This window comes from Rhinolophus hipposideros, assembly GCF_964194185.1.
Source record: "Rhinolophus hipposideros genome assembly, chromosome: X".
NCBI lineage: Eukaryota > Metazoa > Chordata > Mammalia > Chiroptera > Rhinolophidae > Rhinolophus > Rhinolophus hipposideros.
Window position 1 is genome coordinate 110,106,225 of NC_138046.1, and position 12,707 is coordinate 110,118,931.

The 12,707-nt window shown below is 47.1% G+C and overlaps 2 protein-coding genes across 2 annotated transcripts; both read left to right on the forward strand.

Moving 5' to 3' along the window:
* Positions 1 to 9,043: 9,043 nt before the first annotated feature.
* On the forward strand, positions 9,044 to 11,785 carry SUPT20HL1 (SUPT20H like 1; the record flags this gene model as incomplete). The annotated part of the gene is given in 4 exon segments (XM_081043096.1): positions 9,044 to 11,170; positions 11,255 to 11,371; positions 11,375 to 11,554; positions 11,558 to 11,785. Coding segments are annotated over 4 exon segments (2,652 nt in total).
* Positions 11,786 to 12,352, forward strand: LOC308495176 (uncharacterized protein; the record flags this gene model as incomplete). Its single annotated transcript, XM_081043097.1, has 1 exon — positions 11,786 to 12,352. A coding segment is annotated over one exon (567 nt), but the record flags the coding sequence as incomplete, so codon positions are not given.
* Between the last annotated feature and the right edge of the window lie 355 nt (positions 12,353 to 12,707).

Genomic DNA, 12,707 nt, shown 5'->3' on the forward strand with positions numbered 1-12,707 from the left:
AGAAATAGGGTGGGGGCTGCAGGTGGGGGTGGGGGAAGCAGAAGCTGTGGTTCCTAAAGTCCTTGCTAGAATATCTGTCATTTTTAATATAAATGTTAGGAAGCCCACAGGCTTCTAGGCAGAACATTTTAATTTCAGGGGAAAGATAAAGCTTGTCTTCCAGGAAAACACCAAAACCAAGAGGTATATTTTGCTAGTGGGGTTGTTTCTGTGTGCTTCTCCCAAGCCACTGCTGATGGATGGAGGAGGAGGAGGAAGAGAAGAAGGAGGAAGAAGAGGACGATACCAGCTCCCCATTTTCCCCTCAGAGGCCTGTGGGGGGAATGTTCCATTTCTGCAGGACTTTTTGGCCTGGTCACTTTCCCAGCACATACACTGCCAACCCCTCTCTGCTCTCAGCTCACAGTTTATACACATCAACTCCATCTCCCTGCCCTGAGCGTAACCAGAGACAGGGATAACCCCATGACGTAAACTGAAATTACCTGCTCTAGAGTTCCATTTACCTTTATAGAATGACCATGGCTAACATCTATTGAGCATTCATCATCTACAGAGTGTTTGCTTACCTTACTCTCTCAAAGTCTCAATTATACAGAGGAGGAAATAGACTCAGAAAGGTTTTAAAACTCGTCAGCACTCACATAACTGGAGCAAACCCAGGAATATGAAAGAGGCCTATCTGGTTTCAGAGCCTGAGTTCTACCCAACTATATTGTTCTCGTTAGGTTTGTTTTGCATTCCCCAAAGATCCTAAACTTCTTACTTATTTGTTTCTGAAATTTGAAATCTTGGAAACAAAACATGCTATAAAATTAAATTAAAGAAGGATGACATTAGATGTCCTGGGAAAGTCTGCATGCATCTTTTGCATGCATCATTTTTTCCCCTTAATTTCAATCAGATATTACACAACCAGGTAGCATTCTTTTTTTAGAGAATTCGTGGAGTTCTGCAAATTTAGATTCAGAGAACTACAGGCAGCAGAATACAGGTCTTCCCTAATTCTCAGTACTATCTATCACATAAAATAAGTATTCATTTTCTAGTGCTGCTATAACAAATTACCACTAATGTGGTGGCTTAAAACAACATAAAGTTATAATCTTACAGTGCTGGAAGTCAGAAGTCTGAAATGGATCTCGCTACCTCAAAATTAAGGTGTTGACAAGGCTGCATTCCTTTTTGAAGACTCCAGGGAGGATCTGTTTTCTAGCCTTTTCCAGCTTCTAGAGGCTGTCTGCATTCCTTGGCTCATGGCCCTTTCCTCCATCTTCAAGGCCAGAAGTGTAGAATCTTCCAATCTTTCTCTCTGACTCTCCTGCCTCCCTTTTTCCCTTATGAGGACCCTAGTGATTATATTGAGCCCACCCAGAAAGTCAAGGATAATAGCCTATCTCAAGCTCCATATCTTAATCATACCTACAAAGTCCCCTTTGCACTGGAAGGTAACATATTCATTCGTTCCAAAGATTAGGAGGTGGACATCTTGGGGGTGGACATAATTCTGTCTACAAGTACCTAGTTATATGCAAGGCATTGTGCTATGCCTTGGGTAAGCGGTAGTGAGCAAAAAAATAGCAGTCCCTGCTCTTATGGCCGTTTACAGTCTAAAGAATGTCTCCATTCCCCAAGTTCCTACAGTCTTGACCAAAAAAAAACAAAAAAAGGTTGTGAGGTTATGAATTATATGTTACACCATATAAATCACCAAGCCACTCATCTCTTAAAGCTAGCAACTCTGAGTCAAATTCAACTCTTTCCTTGTTTTCAACTCTTATAACCAATTACTTATCAAGCCCTGCTCAATCTACCTGAGAAATGAGTCAAGTATTTCTTTTACATCTTCCCTAATATTGACCCCATGAGTTGCCACTGGGTATTGCAGTCACTTCCTAACCTGTTTCTTGCCACCAGTCTCGCCTGACTCCAATCTACTGTCCTTACCATGGCTCTAGTTAACATGCTAAAAGAAGTGACTATTTCTCTTCAAACCATTCATTAGTTCCCTACTATCCCCCAAAAAATAAAATATAAAGATTCTGAAGCAATCAGAAGGGTGGTGGTGAAGGAAAGCCTGGCTAACCTTTAATGAGTTCCCACTGTGTGCAAGGCATTATTCTATGGACATAGTTTATATGGACTACGAGGTGTGATCAAACAATACGGTGAATGTGTCGAGGCAGCCACGACAGCGTAACTAAAGACATTCACAAAACAGGACTTCCAGAACTGCTTCAGAAAGTAGCAAGAACGATGGGATAAGTGTGTTTGAAGAAAAGGGGAGTATTTTGAGGGGGATTAATGGCAATGTGTCTTTTACTATAATAATTTTTTTTTAATTTAAACATTCACTGTATTTTTTGATCACACCTCGTGTGTTAATTAGACTTCACAACATCTAAATGAAATAGGCATCATCATCACCACCACCACCCCAATTTATAAATAAAGAAACAGGGGCACAAAAGAGTCAAGTAACTTGCTCAAGGGTGCGCAGATAATTAATGGAACTAGGTTTAGATCCAGAAATCTGTGGAAATTGACTAGGTGATTCTAAAATGTATATGGAAAGATGAAAGGTCTAGGATAGCCAAAATTATTTTGCAAAATAAAAATAAAGTTCAAGCTTTATCACTACCCGACTTCAAAATTTATTATAAAGCTACAGTAATTAAGACAGAGTGGTATTGGCACAAAAATAAACGGATACATCAGTAGCCCAGAATTGAGAGTCCAGAAATAGGGCTTCACATCTATGGTCAATTGATTTTCCACAAAGTTGAAAAGACAATTCGATGGAGAAACGACAGTCTTTTCAGCAAATGATGCTGGAACACTTGGACATCCATAAGCAAAAAACGAACCTTGACTTATACCTCACACCTCATACAAAAATGAACTAAAAATGGACAATAAAATTAAATATAAAACTCAAAACTATAAAACTTCCAGAAGAAAACATAGCAGAATATCTTTGTGACCTTGGATTTGGCAACAATTTCTTAGATCTGACTCTAAAAGCACGATTTAGAAAAGAAAAAAGTGATAAATTGAACTTCATCAATATTAAGAAATTCTGCTCTTCAAAAATGCACTAAAAAAAAAGCACTGTTAGATCACTGCACTGTACACCTGAAGCTGAACAATAATGAATGCCAACTATAATTTTACATATATATGTATATATGTAGGTATATACTTACAGAGGCGGAGTACAGCATTAGGAATAGAGAGTGGAAATGTAATGGCTCTGTGCGATGTCAGAGGGGTAGTGGATGGGGGAAGGGAAGTCCACACAGTGTGAGGGATATAAATGATAAACGTCTAAGTATTACTTTGTCTTGTGCACCTGAAACTAATAAAAATTAAAAAAAACCACTGTTAGGAGAATGAAAAGATTAACTAAAGACTGGGAGAAAATATTTGCCAGACACATATTCCTAAATGACTTGTATTCAGACCATATCAATGTTTCAAACCTCATTGATAAGAAAACAACCCACTGAAAAATAGACAAAATATTTGAAGAGACATATCAACAAACATATGCGGATAGAAAATAAGCTCATAAAAAGATACTCAACATCACTAATAATTAGGAAAATGTAAATTAAAACCACAATGAGGTACACTGGACACTAGAATGGCTCAAAACAAAACAAACCTGACAATACCAAGTGCTAACAAGCTTTTGGAGCAACTGGCATTCTAAGTATAGCTGTTGAAAATACAAAAGGGTACAGACACTTTAAAAAAACAGTTTGGTAGTTTCTTATAAAGTTAAACACATACCTAACACATGACAACATTGTCCCACCTGAGTAATTACACAAGTGAAAATGAAAACTTATGTTCACAGAAAATCTTGTTTGCAAATGTTTACATCAACTTTGTTTATCATCACCAAAAACTGGACACAACATGCATATCTTCCAACTATTAAATGGGTAAACAATTCTGGTACATCAATACAATGGAATATTATGCAGCAATGAAATAGAACAAACTAATATTATGTGAAAAAAGGATAAAACTTACATGTAGTGATGTGGCAGAATCCAGTCCCAAGAGCTATGTGATTTACAATGCCACTTATATGACATTCTGGAAAAGGCAACCTACAGGAACAGAAAACAGATAAATGGTTGCCAGGGACTCTGCGTGGAGGACAAATTGACTCCAAATATGTGTGAGGCCATTTTTTGCACGATGAAAAATTTCTATAACTTGATTGTAGTGGGGGTCGTACAACTGACAACATGTTTCAAAATTCACAGAAATATACACTAAAAAGGAAAATTATACTCTGTCTATTATACTTAATTAAAAAAAAACTTTACCTTGAACTCAATTAATATGGAACAAAAAGTTAACATTTGCAAATTAGGCAAATTATCTTGCAATTAATACAATTCTCTTCTTCCTCGAGTATACCTCAGTCTGGCCATGACTTTTCTCAGCATGTGCATGTCCCCGGAGCTGTGTAGGGGAGGGCAGGAGTCAGAGTCCTTACAAGGAGCCAGCATGCTCATTAACACACTCGGAAGGCTCCAAGGACAGTGTGCACAGAGTAATTGTAAAAAGCTCATCTTGTGGAAAGACCAGGCAATTAGCGAGCTCAGGTGAAGGGCATGGCGGAGCCATGATGAGCACGCCAGGCCAACTAATGCACGCTGGAACACACACACAGCCAGGTTCAGAGTCTCATCCAGTGCACCCATAAGCTCAGGTGGCCTTGGGGTCCTCTCGGCGGGAAGCAAGGAGTGGGTCACAGCCTCCCTTTGGGGCCATGGGCTTTAATAGCTGACTGAAAAAAAATCACATCCACTTACCCATTTCACTTGGATGGAGTACAATTTCACTTCTCCATATGCCCAGATACATCACATGGCACATTTCTCTATGTCGTTAACAATGAATGTCCAAGGGGGCGGCCGGATGGCTCAGTTGGTTAGAGCGCCAGCTCTCAACAACAAGGTCGCCGGTTCCATTCCCACACGGGATGGTGGGCTGTGTCCCCTGCAACCAAAGATTGAAAATGGCCACTGCACTTGGAGCTGAGCTGCGCCCTCCACAACTACATTGAAGGACAACGACTTGGAGCTGATGGGTCCTGGAGAGACACACTGTTCCCCAATATTCCCCAATAAAAAAAAATTTAAATTGAAAAAAAAATGAATGTCCGAGTTCTCCCACTTACTTTTGGTCGTAGGGGGATCAAATATATGGTGATGGAAGGAGAATTGACTCTGGGTGGTGAACACACAATGCGATTTAGATGATGTAATACAGAATTGTACACCTGAAATCTATGTAAATTTACTAACAATTGTCACCCCAATAAATTTAATAAAAAAAAAAAGAAGTTGCCGGTGTCCTGCCCACCACCCCGTGTACTCGCCATTCTATACGTGTGCACAGTCACAAGTCACAAGCACTTGTGACGCGCTGTATGAAGGCATTCTCCGGCCACATCACACCACACGAGTGTTTTTCCTATGTGGTAACCCAGAATGACAGGGAATGATGTCTGTTCCCCAGGACTGTCCTCAGTCAGTGAGAGAGAGGAGTGGAGGCATACATACCCCCGCTTCCTTACCTCTGGGTGGAACAGCCTGAGGCTTGCTCTGCACTGTCTCCCAGGGGTCCCCAGCAGGGACCAGTTATTCACAGCAGTCTCCTGCTCATGAACGTGCCTTCTGTTGTCTAGTTTCCCATCCATCCCTGGCCAGCTCCCCTTTCCCTCAGCAGGGCTTCACCGGATGACTCCCAAATAAACGACTGGCATTCACATCCTCTTGTCAGGGTATGCTTCTGGGGAAAGCCAACCTCACACACCGTCAATGCAACAACTGAAGATCCAGTCCGAAGCATACCACAGTGGGCAGATACACCTTTCTACAAAGTGAGAGGTACCCTGGGACGTCAGCAAACAGGCTGCATTTGGATCACACTCATGGTGGACAGAGCAGGGTAGCCGAGTGCTTCTCAACCAGGGTACGATTTACCCCCAGGGGATATTTGGCCACAACAGGAGCCATTTTGATCATCACAGCTGGGGATGAGTGCTACCGCCATCTAGTGCTGCTCAACATCCCACAGCGCACAGGACATCCCCCCACAGTAAGTGTCAACAGTGCCAAGGTTCAGAAACCGTGGCCCAGCATAGCTCCAGTGTCGCAAGACCCGGCTCTGGGTATTTTCCTCATCTCTTAAGGAGGGATGAAATATTTACTTCACGAGGTTTTCATGAGCCTTGTGTTGAGGTAATTAGAACGTGGAGTCAACCATCCCTTTATTCAATAGTGCCAATCTTGTGCCAAGCAATAGGCAAGTTGGTGACCAAACAAAGCTAAAAAAGACATCAACTCTGCCCTCAGAGAATCCCTAGGCTGGGTGTGGAGCGAGAGTTCAAACACTCCATTCCTTTCCACGGGGAAGCCTGGCTCGAATAAGGTACATGGCTCGAATAAGGCATATGGAAAGAGCGCTTTGGCAGAAGAGCAGCCACAAGGAGGCATGCTTCCTGGAAGCCAGGAGGGGATATTGGGGGTGACAGGTGGGGATCGGCAGGGGCCTAGGCAGAGAGGGGCCTTCAGCAGAGGAAACAGCCCTTTGCAAAGGCACAGAGCCGTGAACGGGATAGGCCTGCCTGCAGCAGGGTGGCTATGCTCAGAGCACAGAAACGTGGGAAAGAGAGGAGAGAGAAGAGGCTGGGAAGGCGGCAGGCCCCAGGTGGCGAGGGGCCTATGTGCAGGGCTGCGACAAGGTGAGGCAAGTGACGCATCTAAGGCACTGACCCTGATGGGACTTCATGACCCGGAGAGTAGGTGTCTCCTTCCTACGGTGCCCCAGGCCCCCCACTTGCCTCACCCTAGTCCGGGCCCTCCTCCTTTACCAGGCTGAGAACCTAGGAAATGCAGTCCGCAAGCCAGGAGCAGCCAGCAGAAGCCTTGGACCTCTTTAATTTTGAGGAGGATAACCTGACTCCAACACAGGTCCCCGGGGCCACTTCTCATCCAACAAAATCTCTAGCTCAGATCAACAAGAAAGCAGAGCTTTCCCTTTCTAATGAGCTCTCCCACCGACATGGAATACTGCTACAGAATGACCCCTTTTCAGACCCAACACACAGCAGATTCCTGAGGACAGAAGCTGAACGGGATCGTGACTGGTGAGAAGCCTGGGAGAGTCTGCCCGGCAGCCAAGTTCATCCATTCAAGTTGCAAGAACAGGGCAGTGCTTTGAACGAGGGTCCGAGCTCATGTTGACCTCACTAATTCGGGCCATTTGGATTTTTGGATAGCCGAATTTGATTTAGCTATCCAGTCTTACGCTTTGCCTAAATTTGGGCATGTGGAGAAGAGAGACAGGGAAGGATGTTTAAAAGAGTTCAGACACTCAACTGATTTCAAGCAGCCTTGAGGCACTCCACAGGTGTGCCCAAAGACAATTGACATGCTAGGAGGCAATTATTCTTGTCCATTCCTGAGTGAGGGTCATCTTTAAGGAACTCTTAGTCAAGAGGTTTTTAAATCTATTGCAATAGACTGTGTATCTACTATATATATAATTATCATAATTGCTATCGGTGTTTAAAAAAACACATTCTTTTTCAAGTCGTCTGTAATTCAGGAGATTCACCAATTCGACTTGTTTTCTTCTCATTTGTGAGACTTTACCACAATATCACATTATCATTATGTCTACATCTAAACAACGAGATATTCTTTTAAAAACCTGTTCAAAAAGACTGGCAGATGTCAAGGTGATGGCAAACAATGTCCCACAAATGACCTAAGACTCCATATCTCTCCAAATCCATCCTTAGGACTGTAGCCACGGTCTAGAGTTACAGGAATCACTCAAATTTACCGCCATCTCCTGGAAGGATAGTTGTCAACTCTATCAGATGTGAATCACCTTCTAAAAGTAGTTTAATCCTGCACTGTAATTCGTACACAATATAATTTACCCACCACAAAGTTACATATTTAAAAAACAAACAATAAAGCCCTTACCGTAATACAGAGGGAGATAGAAGGGAAGTACTATGTATGAGAATTCCATGTTATGTGCACATCTAGAGGAAAACCAGTAAGCAGGAAGGAGAACGCTGCAAGGCTGAGTGAAGCATTCCGATGCTCTCACCACAGCCTCCAGGCACGCAAGAGGTACGAACATGGGCTCTTTGGGGCGTGTTAAACTGGTGGCGGATACCAAGAGCAGGCCTGCCACCGATGACAAGAGATTTCAAAAGCAGTAAACAGCCCTTGAGGACGTGCTCACCGAGAAAACAAATGACCACCTTCCGTGACTTTCACAGCAATTGAATTCCTGGGAACATTGGCGGGTATTAAAACCATACCAGAAAATGATGGAATTTGTCGTTGGTGGCTTCTGTTTCGGCGTGCATGCCTTTAAGGGTAAACGCAAAGAACAGGTGTTGCCTCGCACAGCGTCCAGCGAAAGTGTGGGCACTTGGGCCTCGAGCCCCGGAGGCAAAGCCCGAGGCCTACCTCGGCAGTGGTGTGGAGTAAGGGTGGGGGAGGAGTGGAGGTGGAGGCGGGAAGGAGGAAAAGAAGGAGGAGGGGACAGCGAGCGCTCATGCGCACAAAGGATCCCGGCCCGAGACTGGAGAAACGCGGCGGTGGCTGTGGCGGCGGAGGCGGCTGCTGCGGGCTGCTGCGGGCTGCTGCGGGCTGCTGCGGGCTGCTGCGGGCTGCTGCGGGCTGCTGCGGGCTACTGCGGGCTGCTGGGGATCACATCCACTTCCCGCTCAGCCTGCAGCCACGAGCAGCTGCGAGCTGAAGGCTCCTGCACGGATAGGCGGTTCCCCGAATCGTAAGTATTTTGTGCAGTGCCTCTTGGGGGGGCGGGTCGCTTGGTGTCTGTTTAGAAGGAAGGTTGGCGCTCCACTGTGGAGTTGCGGCGTTTGCAAAACTACTAGGTATGCATCGATATTCCAGACGGGATGTTGACGCCGTGCATCATCGCACTTACATTTTCTCTTCTTTTAGGGGCCCTATTTCATCCCACGATGCAAAAAGCTTTAGAACGAGCTTTGGGTCGTGCGGAGTATGTCATTGAAAGTGCCCAACAGAGACCTCCTCCACGGAAAGACTCCTCTAGTGGGGGAAGATCTCTCCATGAAAAACTGTATGACATATATGTTGAGGAATGTGAAAAAGAGCCCGAGGTTGCGGAGGAATTAATAAGCAATGTGAACTTGTTAGAGAAGCTTATGATGAGAGAGTCTTTGTCGTGTTTAGTGGTCAACCTATACCCAGGAAAGGAGGGCTATTCGCTGATGCTCAAGGGCTTAGATGGATCTTATTCAGAGAGCATTCGGTTGCCTTACGAAGAAGGGGAACTGCTTGAATACTTGGATGCAGAAGAATTACCTCCCGTTTTGTTGGATCTCCTGGAAAAATGTCCCGTTAACATGTTTCACAGTGGGTGTGTCATAGCAGAAATACGGGACTATAGGCAGTCCAGTAATACGGAAGGCCCGGGTTACCAAAGCAGGCATATTCTCTTACGTCCCACGATGCAGACGTTAGCCTGCGACGTACAGTCCATTACCAGCGATAACCAGAATTGGACCGAGGAAGACAAACTTTTGCTTGAGAGCCAGCTGCTGTTGGCGACAGCTGAACCACTGTGTCTTGAGCCTTCTGTCTCGGTAGCCTGCACTGCAAACAGGCTGCTGTATAACAAGCAGAAGATGAACACTTACCCAATGAGAAGGAGCTTGAAGCGGTATTCTGCAGCCTCCCCGAGTCGGCAGCAGGAGCTGCCTCCTCAGCCATCATCTGCTGAGCTAAGAGTATTGCCTTCTTGCAAAAAAAGCAAAGAAAGTAAAGCAGGCCTCAGGATTTCCGAAGCAGGAATTTGTGTAGATACGTGGAAACAGCGACCCTGCGACTTGGAGGTCCCTTCTGAAGTGGACGTGGAGAAATATGCTAAAGTGGTGAGGTCTGTGAAACATGATGACTCAGAACCGACGGTCTGGCCAGCCCAGGAGTTCAAGGATGATTCTGTATTTGCATGTGAAGCTGGCGATCGGTCCCAGACGACAAAGCCGACCTTCGTGCAGCCGCTCAGTGATTCACTTTTCTATGGACAAAGCAAGTCACGTCAAGAAGCCACATGTGAGAGACAGCTGTCTCACCCACACTCTTCCCCAGATGACCATTCAAATAGTTTGATGCCTGCATTGAAAGCTGGTGCTGGGAAGGTAGTCGGTAGGTCGGAGGAATTGCTACAGAAGAACACCGACACCCAACGTCCAGTCAAGACGTCACTCAGCTCCAGTGGCTCAGCCAGTCTCAGCCAACTTTCTCCAGGGAAAGAAGCAGAACAGCCTCAGGCCACCTCATCCGTATTGGGGAAGGGAGTGAAACACATACCTCCAGCCACCAAACTTCCCCCGAGCTCCGGAAAGAGTTCCTCGGGTAACAGTTTCACTCCACAGCAGGCAAGCCCCTTTCCTAAACCTCCATTTCCTGCCCCTGCATCTAAGGCACCAGGTCTTGACCAGAAATCCTCTGTGGAAGTGAACCGAGTCAGCACACTCCCTGCAGCCACCCCGTTCCCTGCCAGCTCATCACTAAGTGCCCTGGTCACCCAGGTCAAGACCAGCTCTTCTGGCCACAATGTCATCAAAGTGGTGAGTCCTGTTGTTGGAACCCAGATTGTGGTGAGACGTTCCAACCCGGTACAGTGCTCTACCGTTGGGGCCGGGGATCCTTCAGGAGTGAACGCCAGCAGTCTGTCCTCAGGAGGCCAGGTGCCAAATGCACAGTCCGCTGCACCGCCGGCTCCTTCTCCAACGGTTGCACAGTATATTTTAAAACCCGCTTCAGATCTCAGGCCCTTAACTCTACTCCAGGTCCCACAAGGTTCCATCATTTTGAACACCCAGCAGGGGGCCCAGCAGCCACAGCAGTGGCTATGTCAGGTGATCCCAGGGCAACAACATCAGTGGCCCTCCACTTCTCATTTTCAGCAGCCAGTGTTGCAGGGTTCAAGGGCACAAGATTCAACCCGTCAAAACCCAGCCTCATCTGCTCGGCAAGCTGTTGTCGTCAACCTCAGTGAAATGGGAAGAGGCCGAGACCGCATTCTGCAGGCCCGGGCCACCGTGTTGTGTAAGATTGGCTCGGTCCAGAGAAGACCCAGGCAAAACCGTCCCCGGCAGAGGGTCCTGCTCTCTGCTGTCCAGCAGCAGCACCAGCAGCCGCAGCAGCAGCAGCAGCTGCAGCAGCACCAGCCGCAGCAGCACCAGCAGCTGCACCAGCCGCAGCACCAGCAGCCACAGCACCAGCAGCACCAGCAGCTGCACCAGCCGCAGCAGCACCAGCAGTAGCACCAGCAGCACCAGCAGCAGCACAAGCCGCAGCAGCACCAGCAGCAGCACCAGCAGCACCAGCAGCACCAGCACCAGCAGCACCAGCAGCAGCACCAGCCGCAGCAGCACCAGCAGCAGCACCAGCCGCAGCAGCACCAACAGCAGCTGCACCAGCAGCAGCAGCACCAGCAGCCACAGTAGCAGCTTCAGCAGCAGTACCAGCAGCAGCAGCAGCAGCAGCAGCAGCACCAGCATCAGCATCAGCACCAGCAGCAGCATCAGCACCAGCAGCAGCAGCAGCACCAGCAGCAGCAGCACCAGCAGCACCAGCAGCAGCAGCAGCACCAGCAGCACCAGCAGCACCAGCAGCAGCACCAGCCGCAGTACCTGCAGCACCAGCAGCAGCACCAGCAGCAGCACCAGCAGTAGCAGCACCAGCAGCAGCACCAGCAGCAGCACCAGCAGCAGCAGCAGCACCAGCAGCAGCATCAGCACCAGCAGCAGCAGCAGCACCAGCAGCACCAGCAGCACCAGCAGCAGCACCAGCCGCAGTACCTGCAGCACCAGCAGCAGCACCAGCAGCAGCAGCACCAGCAGCAGCACCAGCAGCAGCACCAGCAGCAGCACCAGCACCAGCAGCAGCAGCACCAGCAGCAGCAGCACCAGCAGCAGCACCACCAGCAGCAGCAGCACCAGCAGCAGCATCAGCACCAGCAGCAGCAGCAGTACCAGCAGCAGCAGCAGCACCAGCAACATCAGCAGCACCAGCAGCAGCAGCAGCACCAGCAGCACCAGCAGCACCAGCCGCAGCAGCAGCACCAGCAGCACCAGCAGCACCAGCAGCAGCACCAGCCAATGCAGCCCTGGCTGGTGCAGGTAGGAATCGTTAGGAACCCAAAGGCTGTGGCCACAACTCAGCCAGGTGGGGGCCAGCAGATAGCAAGCGACTCACAAGGCAAAATGAATAGAGGCCCGCCCAGCACTCCCAACTCCTGAGTCTTGCATTGTGTTTCTCTTTTGAAAACTCAAGAGCATGGAGTCCAATTAAGTCCAGTTTTTACTTCATTTTTGGTTATTTAATGGGGCAGTATTTTCCACATTGTTAGGTGTGCAAACTTTGTACAGAAACACAGCCTCATGACTTTGACACGGAAGCAAGGATGTGATTTAATAAAGAGGGATTGTTTTGCTTATGTCATTGCGTGGGTGGTGGTGGTGGTTGTTGACATACTGATTTCCTTTTCAAATAAACGTGTTCCTTGTTATAGTTCTGATTTACCATAAAAATAATCTTAGTTTTCCATCATTCTTAGAAAACGTGATGACCTCTTTCTTTTTATAGTGTTTATAA